The 16,677-nt window shown below is 37.5% G+C and overlaps 1 protein-coding gene across 1 annotated transcript in view; it reads right to left on the bottom strand.

Annotated features, from left to right (window-relative positions):
• Positions 1 to 16,677, bottom strand: part of CCDC171 (coiled-coil domain containing 171) — a 315,466-nt gene that overhangs the window by 209,197 nt on the left and 89,592 nt on the right. The window contains 1 exon segment of the mRNA XM_043566993.1: positions 2,513 to 2,615. Within this exon segment, the coding sequence (XP_043422928.1) occupies positions 2,513 to 2,615 (103 nt within the window).

Raw genomic sequence — 16,677 nt, 5'->3', positions numbered from 1 at the left:
CACAAAATATCAAGCAATAAAGTTTATTATTTACATCTCTCTTGGGGAAGTAACAAAACCCCAACCTTATCCTGGTTCAGGGAGTACTTCACAGTTTTACAGGGCTGTTTTGTGGAAGCCGAGGGCCAGAGGGAAATCGAGTCCTAAGCAGGTAAACGTAGCCAGGGCGTCAGCGTGAAAAAAGATGGCACGCTCGGAAGAGTTCATCAGAAGAGAATCTAACCAAGATATTTTCAGAAATGACAGGTTTTGGTAAATTATTTTAACAAGCAATGCTTTGCCTTGTAAAGGCTGACCTCTACAGACTGCATGATCTGGGCTCCTCTGCCCTCGGACTTCTGGTTGGATTTGGACAGTGAGTGCACCAGGAGGAGGGTAAGAGGATGGAGGAAGAAAGAAAAAAAAAGGAAAGAAAAGAATGGCCTGGTGTTTGTTTCCTCTGTTTCCTCTGCTCTGGTGCATTCCTGGCAGTGGCTTCAGTTTTTAGCAGCCACAGCTCTTGTCGGGCAGGCCCTCCTCCACGGTGTGGCTTGTATTGTGACAATGTGTCCTCCACCGGACCCTTCAGGCTTAGGCCTGGGGTTGCTTTCCCATTCTTACTTGTTCTTGCCGCCCTATCCTATCTTATTAGTTCTCTGAACCTGTCCATGTTTCCATAAATATCCACAGATCAAAGAAAAAGTGGTTCTTGGTGGGTAAAAGAGTAAAAGAGCCAGCACCACACAGAAACAAAACCCACTCTACGGCAAGACAAACATCACTAATCACCATACAGTCCCTTTTCCGGAAATGCTTTATCTATAATATATACAGTGTGCATTTATATGGGAAACTAGGAGTTTAAAAAGGATGGTTACTGAAAGATGAAAAGAAAAAAAAAAAACTTTAATAGTCTTTTCCTATAGGCTTAGCAAAAGCTTATGAGTTGCTTTGTTATCAACTATTTCATGTTAAAATTGAAAGGAGATATGACCTCAATATTTTTAGTTTTTTTAATTCAACTCTGAAGGAATATTTAAAGTAACATAGAAGTATCAGATATACCATGATAACAATTTTTAAAGCTCCTAATACCACTAAGCAATGATACATCTCAGTACTACTGCAAAAGAAAATTGTATCCTCCACAGCTTTAGCAAATATAACTGAACACTGGATATCTATTTGTTTAATGTTTATTTATTTTTGAGAGAGGGAGAGCACAAGCAGGGGAGGGGCAGAGAGAGGAGGGGACAGAGGATCTGAACTGAGCTCCATGCTGACAGCACAGGGCCCAAACTCAAGAACCACAAGATCACGACCTGGGCCGAAGTCGGACGGTCAACCAACTAAGCCACCCAGACACCCCAAGGATATCTGTATTTTTATGCCACTTTTATACACCTTGATTTTTCCACAGTAGCAAACCATGAAACACTACTGTTTTGGGGAAAAGTTAAAAAAAAAAAGTTATCTGTTAATTTCTTAATCATGGCTAAAACAGTATAAAGGAAAAAAGCAGACAAAAATAAAAAACCCACCAGATAATAGCAAAACACACTAAATTTCTAACAGTTCACCAGCACAAGTCTGCAGATCTATAAGGTACAAATGGGCCCGATCATATCCCTCTGCTTTTTCAAGCACAACAAATATCCTGAACTTACATGTTCCTGAAGAACTCATTTGCCAAATATCTATTCGATTCCTTCAAATAACTTGAGTCCAGGAGTTCAGTTTTAAAGTGGAGTGAATTTAATTTTACATGCCTTTTGAAAAACACAAGTCAGAAAGCAACTAAATAACTTGAGGCTGACAGTAGGGCAAAAGGAAACTGAGGTAGAAAAGTAAAAGTATTTAAGTCAAAGCTACTATTACACACATAATGGCAAAGACACAAAAAAATTAAGGACGTGGAAATTGTGAACAGCATTCATTAGCCAGCTAACGCTTCTGCTAGTTCCCAAACTATGCCTACCTACTATACAATTTTTATCCTTCTTTATCTTAATAGCTACGCTAATACTAAAACCCAAACATTTTTTCTAAGCGCTCTTATCTGCAGAGTATGTGTAGTAGGGTAGCGGGAAGCAAAGGCGAAAACCAGCTTAGCATATGCACTATGTTACAGGCTGTGTCCTACATAACCTTTTGAATGCATGACCTTTAAGTTGTTGAAGGTTGCCTCAGAATTTGGCTCAGTTTGATGGAAACATCTGTTCCCCTCGCAGGTATACTGTAAGGACTTTTTTCTCAGTTGGATTCAGAACACAGCAAGTGAGCCCTTGTCTGTCCAATCATACAGACCCCAACACTTGTAAATCAAGTTCTGGGAGGGCAGCAGCAGGTCCACATTCCGTCACCCTTTCTCAGCCAGCTAGGCCAACTGACCGCTGTGAGAACTGCTCTTATCATGTCATCAAATCGAAACATGTTGAGATAAGGGACTGGAAGAGGCATCTGCAGAATTCCCAAAATGTAGTGACTTTGGAACATTGACAGATGCAACTGTCATTTTATACCTTCAACTAACCTGATGTCCACTGGCCCGACACAGTAAAGCTGTCCAAGATCGATTCCAATTCTTTCACGTTATTTTCACATGTCTCTACTAGAAAGGCCTGGTGCTTCTTAGCCTTTTAATTAAGAAAACAATTACACATAATAAGGTCACATATTATAAGAGCTATAGATTTGTGTGAACATATATGGCACTGTTAAGTATAAACAAGCTAATAATTACTCCATTCAAATCTCTTATTAATAAACCTCTTTCTGTCTTAATCATACCTTTTACTTGGCTGAATGTAACCCTGTGTAAGGTCTCGATAACAATTTACTGAGGCCTTAGTGCCTGGCACTATTTTATACTTAATAATTCTTTTTATCCCTACAGCAACCCAAGAGGTAAGGGCTATTATTATCCCAATTTTACAGATAAGAAAACTGAGACAAAGAGGATTAGGAAACACGTTACGAGATCGAGATTGCAGTCGTGTGGCAAATGGCCAGATGGTGGTCAAAAGTGAATACAGTATGACCACAGAGAAGGAACTGCAGCAGTCTACACAAGAGGAAATGGTAGCATAGGCGAGGGTCTTGGTCATGAAAAGGAACAGTGGGGGGCAACATACTTAGGAGATGGAATGACCAGGCCTTGGGACACTGCACTGGGTTAGACTTCATCAGATTAAACTGGATTAGATGTGACTGGATTGGATTGGATTGGATTGATGACCTTGGGTAAATGCTCAGATAGAAGGAGGAGTCAAGAGTGATCTCAAGTTTCAGGCTCGAAGATCTGGCAGATTTCAGTAGTACAGTGAGAACAATGAAGGTAAAGAAGGTCTTATTTGGGCTGTTTTTGTTTATTTACTTCCTTGTTTGTTTTTGGCAGTGAGTACAAATGAATTTGGTTTCGATCACATTTCATTGGAAATAGCTTTTAAGACATTCCTACTACCAGCACAACACCTGACAAATAGCAGGCTTTAAATAAATATATTTGAATTAACAAAGAACAAATAAAATAGAAAGATACGGGAGGCAGCTGGACATAATGGTATAATGCTCAGAAGAGAAGTCAGGAATAGGTTTGGAAATCACATACAGATATTCCCTGGGGCTTATCTAGAGAGAATTAGACAGGAAGAGAACCTAGGACAAGGCCTTAAGGAACTACAGAAGTTAATAGTTAGAAAAGAAAAAAACCAGCAAAGACGATTGAAAAAAGAGAAAGAAAAACAGAAAAGTATAGTGTCATGAAAACCGAGAACATTTCCAAGACAGAGATGTCAGTTATGTCTAATGTCACAGAACATTCAAACAAAATGGAGACCAAATAGTGTTCAATCGGCATAGAGGTCACTGGTGACCTTGATGAAATCTGTTATAATTCAGACTGGAATAGGTTGAAGAAGCAGTAAGCCTGAATTTTGGTTTTTTTCCTGAGAGCTAAGTCAGCGGAAACAGGAAGTTTAGATACCCCTTTCCCGGTAAGAAGGGAAGGAGAAATAAAGGGAAGTAGTTGGAAGGAAGAACGAAGCCGGAGAAGAGTTTTGTTTTTTTTAATAAATGAGAAACTTAAGCATCTGTAGAAGCTGATGAGGTGGAAACACTAGTGCAAGAGTGCCTACATTTACAGAAGAAATGGGAGAACAGATCATACATGGCAAAATTGTATCCTTAGAATACGTAAAACTAATAATACTTTCTTTAGATGTCAGTTCAATTATCACTTTTTCAGAAAAGTTATCCTTCTCTTCACCCCCCTGACTACATCAATTCCCTCTATAAGATTCTTCTCAGCAATTATCACAATTATGATTCTGTATTTATTTGAATCGGTCTTTTATTAGCCTCTATTTCATACTATTTAAGCCCCGTGAAAGGAGATATGGGAGGGGTTTTGTCTTCACCAGTGTATTGCCACCACCTAGACAATACTGAATATCAAAAGTAATAGTTAAAAAACCATTTTTATATAAAATACATATTACATGTCTATAATTTTTAATTCAAATAGGATCATAGTATACATGCTGCTATATAACTTACTTTTCCATTCATATTATGTCTTTGACATCTTTCCACATCACATTTTTTTAGTTTCGTAGTACTCTATTGTTTAGATGTACCATTAATTAACTAGTCTCCTATTGCTAAAATCTACAGGTTATTTGCATTTTGGGCTATTACTGATAATAGTACAATATACATCCTTGTATGTGTACTCATATATCTTTGCATAAACATGCAAGTATACCTGTTCCATAAACTGCTAGAAATAGATTTGCTGGGTAAAAGGGTATGAACATCTATTTTCAGACAATTGTTACCAAATTGCTCTCTAAAGAGTCCTACCTTGTATAATACCATGTCCAGTATAAATGCCTATTTCTCAATATCTTCCCAATGATAGGAATTATCAACTTATTTTAATGTGCATTTCTGTAACTTTAACATTAAGGATCTTTTCATGTTTACTAGCCACCTGTACCTCTTTTCCTGTGAACGCCTTTCCACGTCATGTGCCCATTTTTACATTACATTGTCCATATTGACCATAGTGATTTATAATAGTCTTTTCTTTTTTTTTTAATGTTTTTATTTATTTTTGAAGGAAGAGAGAGACAGAGTATGAGCAGGAGAGGGGCAGAGAGAGGGAGACACAGAATCCGAAGCAGGCTCCAGGCTCTAAGCTGTCAGCACAGAGCCCCAAGCGGCGCTTGAATCCGCGAACTGTGAGATCATGACCTGAGCCCAATGTCGGACGCCCAACCGATTGAGCCACCCAGGCGCCCCTTAGTCTTTTCTAAATTATAAAAACGATCCCTTTGTCATACATATTGCAGATCATTATTGCCAATTTGTCACTCACCTTGTAATCATGTTCGTAGAAACAAAATTGTATTTAAGTGACCAAATTTATCAATAATTTGCTTTGGGACTTCTAAATTTTGTGTCAGACCTTCTTTACTCCGAGATTATAAAATAATTAATTCCCTTTTTCTTCCAGTGCCTTTTCACCTTCTTTTTTTATGGCTCTTTGATCAATCTAAAGTTTGTTTGATATAAGCAATATGGCAGGGATTTAGTCACATTATTTCCTCTTATGTATGTCCCGTTACCTGAAAACTTTGGGATAATTTATCTTTAAAACACTGATTTGGCATACTGTGATATTGTGATTTATAGTAAGAAATATAATTCTGGTCTTTATCCATGGTTCCAGACACATAGCTCCTAAAACCCTGGTAATTTCCTTTCGGAACAGTCCTAAGTCCATCTTTTATTATATTATTTAGTTTTCTTCCCAATTCCTGAAATAACTTCAGGGTCAGAAAGGTAAAATGGATGTCTTTTGTTATTCACAGCAAACTCCTTTCAACCACACCTCATTTTATGTCAATGCCTGGGAGGGCTTGTCCTCGGGCATGCACACAGTCTGACAGACTTGTCAGGAATGACTGTGACATTATATTGAAGCCTGGCTTCCTAGCAATCACCTCTGGGTCTTAATGTTCAGTCAGTCTTTGGTTGTGTTTAAGCCCCCCTGCACCAGCAAGGCTTCCACTCTGCGTTGATGTGTCTGTGTGTAGCTTGGGGCATGCTTCCGGTCTGCCTCACATCCTGCTCAGATTGCTCTTGAGTGGATGCCACCTACCACACGTACACGGCCTTCCCAACTGCCGACTCAGCTGTCACCCCATGAGGGGTCCTCTTGGCTGTCTCTTTCTCTAGTTCTCTATTTTAAACTTCTGGCTGCTGTGTCATTTTATTGTATCATAGAGGTACCAGGTTCCTCTTAATCTCTCTTCACCCAGATTTATATTGTTGTCAACCATGTCCTTAACCATGTCTCTACTCCACGTAAGATAAGTCTCCTCAAGCAGAGGTACAGAGCTCTTTTCCCTGTAAGCCAGCCTGCCTTTCCTCCTGGGCAGAACCCTTGTGCCTCTGATTGGATTTGGGTGTGAAGACCCACTTTTTCCAGGACAACAATCCTGCTCTGTAAGTGGCCATTGGGGCATTGCAACGTCTGGTCTTCTGGGGCAGGAGCAATTGCCCCAATTTTGTTGACCTGCCAAGACTGGGATAGAGCGTCAGCATTACAAATGAGGTCTGGGTGGAGGAAGAGTGATCTGGTCCTCTCACTCATCCCTGCCCGGAATAAAATTGCTGCAACACAGGGCTCTGAGGGATGAGACATTCCAGCAATCTGCCTCTCCCAGGAAGAAAGCATAGCCCCAGCCTAAAGGCCAAGGAGAGAGGAAGGGCCCAACCACCCAGGGTAGAGCTTCTGTAACAGGGAGCATGATGGAAAAGGGGTTATGGAACCAACCATCACTCAAATGCCCCCAGGTTCTCATTGTTCTTACTGAAATTTCGTTGATTTTCTTCTTTTTGATAATTTGAGATATAGTTTACATACCATAAAAAGAAATCACTTAAAGTATACAATTCAACGGTTTTTAGTAGATTCATTGAGTTATACAACCAACACCACAATCAATTTTAGAACACTTTCTTCACACCAGCAAGAAACCCCATACCCATCAGCAGTTACTATCTTCCCTTAGTCCCTTCAGCCCTAGGCAACCCTAATCTACTTCCTACCTCTACAGATTTGCCTTCTCTGGGCATTTCATATAAATGGAATCACACACTATGTGGCTTTTTATGTGTGGCTTCTTTCACTAAGCTTAATGTTTTCAAGGCTCATCCATATGAACTTCATTTGATGATCGGTACCTCGCTTTTTCTTTATGCCTGAATTATATTCCGTTCTATGGATGTAACAACTTTTGTTCATCCACTCAGCAGTTGATGGACATTTGGGTTGTTTCAGCTTTATGGCTGTCATATAAAATGCTGCTATGAACATGTGAGTGCATATTTTCATTTCTATTGGCTATATACCTAAGAGAACCATTGCAAGGTCATATGGTAACTACAATTTTTACACTTTGAAAAACTTCCAAACTGTTTTACAAAGTGGGGGGTATCATTATAACTTCCCAACAGTAGTGTATGAGAATTCCCAATTTTTTCACATCCTCACTAATAACCTGTTATTACTTGCTTTTATTTTATTATAGCCATCTAAGTTTGTGTGAAATAACTTGTCATTATCGTTTTTAATTTTTTTGAATACAGCTCATTATGGTTTTGATTTGCATTTTTCTGATGACTGCACATCTTTTCACGTGTTTATTGGCCACTTATAGGTTTTCTTTGGAGAAGTCTCTGTTCAGATCTTTTGTCCATTTTTCAAATGGATTTTTTTATTATTGAATTGTAAGAGGTCTTTATATATTCTGGATAAAATTACTTTACCAGATACATGATCTGCAAATATTTTCTCTTTTTATGAGTCGTCTTTTTATTTTTCTGATGCTGTTCTTTAAAGGACCAAGGTTTAAAAAAAAAAAAAAAATTAAAAAAAAAAAAAGGGGCGCCTGGGTGGCGCAGTCGGTTAAGCGTCCGACTTCAGCCAGGTCACGATCTCGCGGTCTGTGAGTTCGAGCCCCGCGTCGGGCTCTGGGCTGATGGCTCGGAGCCTGGAGCCTGTTTCCGATTCTGTGTCTCCCTCTCTCTCTGACCCTCCCCCGTTCATGCTCTGTCTCTCTCTGTCCCAAAAATAAATAAACGTTGAAAAAAAAAATTAAAAAAAAATAAAGGACCAAGGTTTTTAATTTGATTAGTATATTTTTTTAAATGATAGTTTCTCCTTTGCCCTCAGGACAACTTCTAAAGCTTTATATGATTTTTTTAAATTTTTCATCAGTTAAATTGTTGTTCTGCTAAGTAGAGAGTTTTCCAAGCTCTTTACACTATCATTCCAGAAGTTCTTCCCTGTAATATATTTTAATATCCTAAAGATCTTCTGAATCAATATTTTCCTGGGATATTATCATATAATTATATTTCCAGAAGAACTCCAGCATCATATTCACAAGTTATATGCAGATACACACACAAAAATGCCCCTCTGCTATTTCAATACATGTATTATCTTTAATAGTACATGTAATAGTATCTTTTTTCATTAAAAATCCTGTACACTTGAGGGGTGCCTGGGTGGCTCAGTCAGTTAAGCATCCAACTCTTGATTTCGGCTCAGGTCATGATCTCACAGTCATGAGATCTAGCCCTGAGTCAGGCTCCAGCTGGGCGTGGAGCCTGCTTAATATCCTCTGTTTCTCTCTCTGCCTCTCTCTCTTCCTCTCCCTCCCCACACACACCTCCCATGCACATGTGCACAAGCACATGCTCTTTCAAAAAAAAGAAAAGAAATCCTGCACAGTTGAGATTATTAGCACCATTTTACCAATGAGCAAACAGATTCAGAAGGATAATATCACTAAAGGTCACACAACTATTACAAGACAGGACTGAAACTGAAACCCAGATCAATCTGTCTCCAAAATGTATGCTGACTGAGGCTAAGTCCTCACCAATATCAAGGAATAAAACTTAACAGAAATATAAATGTAAAAAGCCAGACAAATTGCACACTTGGAGTCAGTTTAAAATAAAGGGTTCAATTAACATCCTAGTTCAACAATAATTCTTCTCTCCCAACTATAGGGCTCAATCCTGACTAAAAGACAAGCTAAAATTTCAACACCATTACAGTTCAAAACCAAATTTAATGGCAAATTAGCCAGGAGACACTGACTAGTATAAAATGTTTCCAAGAATAAAGAAGAGGTGGGGCGCCTGGGTGGCGCAGTTGGTTAAGCGTCTTGACTTCAGCCAGGTCACGATCTCGCGGCCCGTGAGTTTGAGCCCCGCGTCAGGCTCTGGGCTGATGGCTCAGAGCCTGGAGCCTGTTTCCGATTCTGTGTCTCCCTCTCTCTCTGCCCCTCCCCCGTTCATGCTCTGTCTCTCTCTGTTCCAAAAATAAATAAATGTTGAAAAAAAAATTTTTTTTTTTTAAATTAAAAAAAAAAAAAAGAAGAGGCTTGACCAATGACGAGGGTTAACAGGAATTAAATATGCCAAAAAGTTGCTATTACATTCATAATTAGTAGATTATAATTTTCTACAAAGATATCTGGCTAATAGTCTCTTAATACAAATCTAACTTACATTTTATAACTAGGTTTATGAACCAACTACTGACCAGAAAAACTGTCATTGTTTTACAGGTGACAATTTTCCTTCCCAATAAATCGTTTTGGTTTTATAATTTTGAAGCTTTCATTCTTTATTCATATATCAAAAGTGTTTGAGCTTTTCTGAAATGTGGATTGTACTTATATTTAAATATTTTTTCCCAAAGTTGTTAGTTCCCTTAATAGCTTTTTGATGGGCAAAAAAATTCTAGAATGAAAACAGAATTTATCTGCTAAGTAAACTGTTGGGTTGAAAACAAAGTGCCAAGCAAGAATAAAATACTAAGTTTCTAATTTTTGATTAACATGTTTTATCATGTGACATAAAGAGTAAGTTAAGGTTAAATGTCACATTATTGACTTAACAAATTCTATAATTCTGTAATTCTAAACATCCACAGCAGTTTAAAAGGAAAACTGTAGGGTAAAAGGACTCACCTCTTTTTTCCTTGGACATAATCCACATAAAGAGTTTGTTACCCTCACAATAAAAATCTCTTAAGCTGTGTCAGGTAACCAGATGATGTTTAGATGAACATTTATTGATTACTCACGATGAACCAACGACTACTTTAGATGTCACAATGAATCTACAACCAGTGTAGACAGGGAACCAAAAATATAAAAATATTCAAAGAAAATTCAGAAAAATGTGTGACTGGCAGACCTTAATGTATTATTAAAGAGGAGTCAAGGTTGGTTATAAAATACCTTTACCCAGAAAGCACAATGAGATGACAAAGACCTAAGTTATATTTCCACCCTGGTATGCTATATCTCACACACTGCTAAAATGAATGAATTGCTGCTGGCTCAATCTAATGCATCATTCTCTTTGTTTCTTCCATAAGCATCTTATCTTTCTCTAGTCTACAAAGACACATCCTTCACTTTTTTACTAACCATGCATAAATATCTCAAATGGATATGCATATGAATAAAAATTTCTAATGCAATCTCTTGAAGAAACATACAAAAAGCATATGCAAATATTCATAACTAGAAATTGACAAATGGGCCTTCCTGATCTGCAGTGGAAAAAATTGACTCAAGCCATTAATAACAGTAAAAGTAAATAAGGGACACTGTTAATAAGGTTAAAAGTAGTAAAAAAAAAAAAAAGAAAAAGAAAAAAACAACATAAATACCTTTATTTAATCACTAAGATTTTTAAATGAAATTTTCACTTTAAACATAGGTTGAACTTTTGCAGCAGTGATACATAATCCTTATAATTTCTGAACTTTTTAAAAATGTTTATTCATTTATTTTGAGAGACAGAGCATGCATGTGAGCAGAGAGGAGCAGAGAGAGAGAGATTTATTCCCAGGTCAAAGAGACTCCCAAGCAGGCTCCACACTGTCAGCGCGGAACCCGATGCGGGACTTAAACTCACAAACCGTGAGATCATGACCTGAGCTGAAATCAAGAGTTGGACACTCAACTGACTGAACCACCAAGGCGCCCCTGTGAATATTTTTTAACTCAAGTAAGTTTTTAATTTTTTTTAATTTTTTTCATGTTTATTTATTTAAGAGAGAGAGAGAGAGTGCACATGAGCAGGAGAGGGGCAGAGAGAGAATCCCAAGCAGCCTCTATCCCAACACAGAGCTCTATCTCATGAACCATGAAATCATAACCTGAGCCAAAATCAAGAGTTGGACGTTTAACTGACTGAGCCACCCAGGTGCCTGTTTTTTCCTTTAATTTAAAAAAAAATTTTATTCAAATATATTTTATGCCATTATGAAGGAATTCTAACTAAACCAGGGAAACATCAGAATCTATAATCAACATCACATACTTTCTCTCACATTTTCATCATATCTTCGTCCTAAGAATCATTACATACCCAAAGCATTTGTAAGACAGAAGCAGAGTTTGCTCAGCTGAACTGAATTTGATCCGGTCAGCTTTCATGATCATCACTATCTGCAGCTTTCCCTCAATCATAATTTTTTTGGCGGGGGGGAGAGAGAGAGAGAGCAAGCACGAGTGCAAACAGGGAAGTAGGGCAAAGAGACAGAGAACCTCAAACAGGCTCCAAACTCAGCGCAGAGCCCAACACAGGGCTCAATCTCACAACTGTGAGATCATGACTGGAGCTGAAATCAAAAGTTGGAGGCATAATTGACTGAGCCACCTAGGCACCCCTCCCTCGATCATATTAATGATAAATAATATCTCTTACTTTGCTTGCCTATGCTATTTCCATGGATGTAAGTATTCTATGCTTCCAATTGTTTGTATCATAAGATGAAATGTCACCCTCCCTATGCAGATCTATAATTAGTTCGTTGTTCATAGGTGCTACCTTCCAATCTGAATATGGGCCTTGACATAAAGACATCTCTCTATCTCTCTCTCTCTTTCTTTCTCTCTCTCTTTCTCTCTCTCTCTCTCTCTCTCTCTCACACACACACACACACACACACACACACACACACACAATACCGTCTTATTTATTCCCAGGTCAAAGATGAAATTTGAATTTTCAAAACTTAGTAATTTATGTAAGAATAAATTTCAAAATAAAAGGAAAAAGAATTAATTTCAAAAAGCTTACTAAAAAAAGCTTTATGCTCACATTATAAATTTAGAAAGCCAGCCATTTAATGAACATTTAAATACACAGATACAAACATACACATTCAGTTAGTGCTATTTAATACTATTAAATTTTTAAGGGCCACTAAGAAAGACAGAAAGTGGTTTTTATATAAGCAAAAACAATGTTCACATACAAATACTAGCCCTATTCTGGAAGAATCAACAATTTTTTAGTAAAAAAAGTCAGAATAGAATGTTTACTGGCCCATTAGTTTTTAACACCTCCTGCAAAATCAGAGACATGTCATTCTAAAGCAAACCTAACAGATCATATGAGCAAAAATATTATCAGGGAACATTAACTTTACCACAAAGCATAGCAATCAAAACACTTTTCAAAATCCGATCTAATGCTAGCAATCATTATATTATATAATCACTTAAACCCCCAAAGTACAGGGAAAAAACATGCACTTGACCATTTTCAATCACAAGTTCTTTAGAGAATAAAATATTCTTTGAACTAAACCTCATGAGAACCAGAATTCCCTTTTCAATATATGGTCTCTCCTAGAGCTGTAACTAAATATTACTGAGTGGCAGAAAAACAAATCTCAAGAAATGATGGACTTAAAAAATTTCATTGTAGAAAGCACAAAGCAAATCCTAATAATACCAATTTTAAAATGATAGCTCCCCTGCTTCGAGAGAAGCAAATATAAAAACTCACCGTAATGACTAAAAGACCCAACTGGATATGTTGAGCCTCTGATGGACTTTAATGAGCATAATCACTAAGCAACTTAAATTAGAAAGTCAGTTTTATTTAGTGGTTGATTAAATCATTATTAAATTCATAGATTGTGAAATTAATAGTTCAATTTTAATCAAAACTTTTCAAAGTCAAATTCAATAGTGTGTAACACAGAACATGAAACTAATTTTGTTAAATCTTTAGATGTCCTATGTTGAAATTCTATTAATTCTATGGCATTAAATATAATAATAATATATGATTCATTTACCAATCATATCTTCCAAATCCATACACTGAATGGGAATTTCATTAATATAAAAGTACAATTAAAGTCCTCTGGGTTTATATTTCTTAAATACCAACAAAAGACTCAACATACCGAGTTTGGACTTTTCCAGAATGATGTTCTGTATTTGTATTATATCTCCTGAAACAGGGGAGCTAACACTTTCCAACTGGTTTATTAATATATCATGCATCTTGACTTAGAAAATCTCTAAGAACCCCTCCAGTTCTAAAAAGCTAAATTATACAACTAGTTTACAACTATTATTTTTAAGCCTCAAAACTTCCCAAAGTCTCTGCATATTATTAATAACACCTTGATTTCAATAGTAAACTTTAGAGAGGAAATTCTCTTTAATTTTCTCTTGCAGTGCAACAGAGAAGATAAAGACAAAGACTTGAATAATGACCATGAACATGACCTAAACTAGAAAACAAGCTGTTACCTCAAAGGAAGAGAAAAATTACCTGTGGGTAATTTATGCTTCTCATCTATATTCTATACAATACTGAAAATATGATGTTCAAAAGAAATATAAGTGTGGGGGCACCTGGGTGGCTCAGTCGGTTAAGCATTTTGGCTTTGGTTCAGGTCATGATCTCACAGTTCATGGGTTTGAGCCCCATGTCAGGCTCTGTGCTGACACCTTGGAGTCTGGAGCCTGCTTCAGATTCTCTGTCTCCCTCTCTCTCTGCCCCTCCACTGCTCACACTCTGTCTCTCTCTCTCTCTCTCAAAACTAAATAAATATTTTAAATAAATAAATAAAATAAAGTTTCATTTCCAAAAGCAAAAGGTAAATGCTTTCTCTTAAGTCATTTTCTCTTCAGTCAAAACCAATTATGAATTCAAAGCAAAAATAATAATAGCCAGCTCTGAGGATGCAAAACCAGAAACATTTCATTATTTATGGTTTAAAATTTTTAATTTGGCAGATATCTTTTTAGAAAAAAAATGTTTAATGTTTATTTATTTATTTACTTAGAGAGAGAGAAAGAGTGCACGCACACACAAGCGGGGAAGGGGCAAAGAGAGAGGGAGAGAGAAACCCAAGCAGGTTCCAGTCTGACAGCACAGAGCCCGATGTGGGGCCTGATCCCATGACTGTGAGATCTTGACCTGAGCTGAAATCAAGAGTCAAATGCTTAACTGAGACACTCAGGCACCCCCAAGAGAAAAAAATTTTAAACTCTTGCCCCCCTCCAAAGGCCACTAATCTATTAGGAAAAAAAAATAATAATAAAGGAATATATACAAGAAAAATATATTAAGGAAACGTGATAGATGAATTTTTTATAAAAAGAAAAACACTGCACTTACTACGTAAAGGAACAGTATTTTCATTAAATAAATATTCATTATGGCACAAAAACAGACACTCAGATCAATGGAACAGAATAGAGAGCCCAGAAATGGACCCACAAACATATGGCCAACTAATCTTTGACAAAGCAGGAAAGAATATCCAATGGAATAAAGACAATCTCTTCAGCAAGTGATGTTGGGAAAACTGGACAGCAACACGCAGAAAAATGAACCTGGACCATTTTCTTATGCCATACACAAAAATAAACTCAAAATGGATAAAAGACCTAAATGTAAGACAGGAAGCCATCAAAAGCCTTGAGGAGAAAGCAGACAAAAACCTCTTTCACCTCTGCCTCAACAACTTGTTACTCAACATGTCTCTGGAGGCAAGGAAAACAGAATCAAAAATGAACTATTGGGACCTCATCAAAATAAAAAGCTTCTGCACAGCAAAGGATACAATCAGCAAAACTAAAAGGCAAACAATGGAATGGGAGAAGATATTTGCAAACGACATATCAGATAAAGGGTTAGCACCCAAAATCTATAAAGAACTTACCAAACTCAACAGCCAAAAAACAAATAATCCAGTGAAAAAATGGGCAAAAGACATGAGTAGACACTTCTCCAAAGAAGACATCCAGATGGCTAACAGACACATGAAAAAATGCTCCACATCACTCATCAGCAGGGAAATACAAATCAAAACCACCATGAGATACCACCTCACACCTGTCAGAATGGCTAACATTAACAACTCAGACAACAACAGATGTTGTGGAGAAAGAGGATCTCTTTTGCACTGCTGGTGGGAAGGCAAACTGGTGCAGCCACTCTGGAAAACAGTATGGAGGTTCCTCAAAAAATTAAAAATAGAACTACCTTATGACCCAGGAATTGCACTACTAGGTATTTATCCAAGGGATACAGGTATGCTGTTTTGAAGGGACACAGGCACCCCAATGTTTATAGCAGCACTACCAACAATAGCCAAAGTCTGGAAAGAGCCCAAATGTCCACTGATGGATGAATGGATAAAGAAGATGTGGTTTATATATACAATGGAGTATTACTCGGCAATCAAAAAGAATGAAATCTTGCCATTTGCAACTACGCGTATGGAACTAGAGGGTACTATGTTAAGTGAAATTAGTCAGTCAGAGAAAGACAAAAATCATATGACTTCACTCATATGAGGACTTTAAGACACAGAACAGATGAACACAAGGAAGAGAAGCAAAAATAATATAAAAACAGGGAGAGGGGGGAAACATAAGAGACTCTTAAATATGGAGAACAAACAGAGGGCTACTGGAGGGGGTGTAGGAGGGGGGGATGGGCTAAATGGGTAAGGGGCATTAAGGAATCTACTCCTGAAATCATTGTTGCACCATATGCTAACTAACTTGGATGTCAATTTAAAAATAAAATTAAATTTGGGGGAAGGAGCCAAGATGGCAGAACAGCATGGAAGCTTTTTGTGTGTCTCACATCCATGAAATACAGCCAGACCAACACTAAACCATCCTACATACCTAGAAAACCGATTGGAAGATTAACACAACAATCTGCACAACCTGAACCACAGAATTCAGCAGGTATGCGACACAGCTGAACTTGGGGAGTAAGAAGCCCCAAAAGGAATTCACCCCAAAAGAAAGAGCACAAAGAAACGACAGCCAGGGATTTAACCAACATGGACACAAGCAAGATGTCTGAACCAGAATTTAGAATCACGATAATAAGAATACTAGCTGGAGTCGAAAACAGATTAGAATCCCTTTCTGCAGAGATAAAAGAATTAAAAAATAGCCAGAATGAAATTAAAAATGCTATAACTGAGCTGCAATCACGGATGGATGCAGTGGCAGCAAGGACGGACGAGGCAGAACAGAGAATCAGCGATATAGAGGACAAACTTAGAATAACGAAACAGAAAAAAAGAGGGAGATTAAGGCAAAAGAGTACAATTTAAGAATTAGAGAAATCAGTGACTCATTAAAAAGGAACAGCATCACAATCATAGGGGTCCAAGAGGAGGAAGAGAGAGAAATAGGGGTAGAAGGGTTATGTGAGCAAATCATAGTAGAAAATTTTCCTAACCTGGGGAAAGACACAGACATCAAAATCCAGGAAGCACAGAGGACTCCCATTACAGTCCACAAAAACCGACCA

This window comes from Prionailurus bengalensis, chromosome D4 (assembly GCF_016509475.1).
Source record: "Prionailurus bengalensis isolate Pbe53 chromosome D4, Fcat_Pben_1.1_paternal_pri, whole genome shotgun sequence".
In the NCBI taxonomy this organism is placed as follows: Eukaryota; Metazoa; Chordata; class Mammalia; order Carnivora; family Felidae; genus Prionailurus; species Prionailurus bengalensis.
This window is presented reverse-complemented; position numbering and strand designations above follow the sequence as displayed.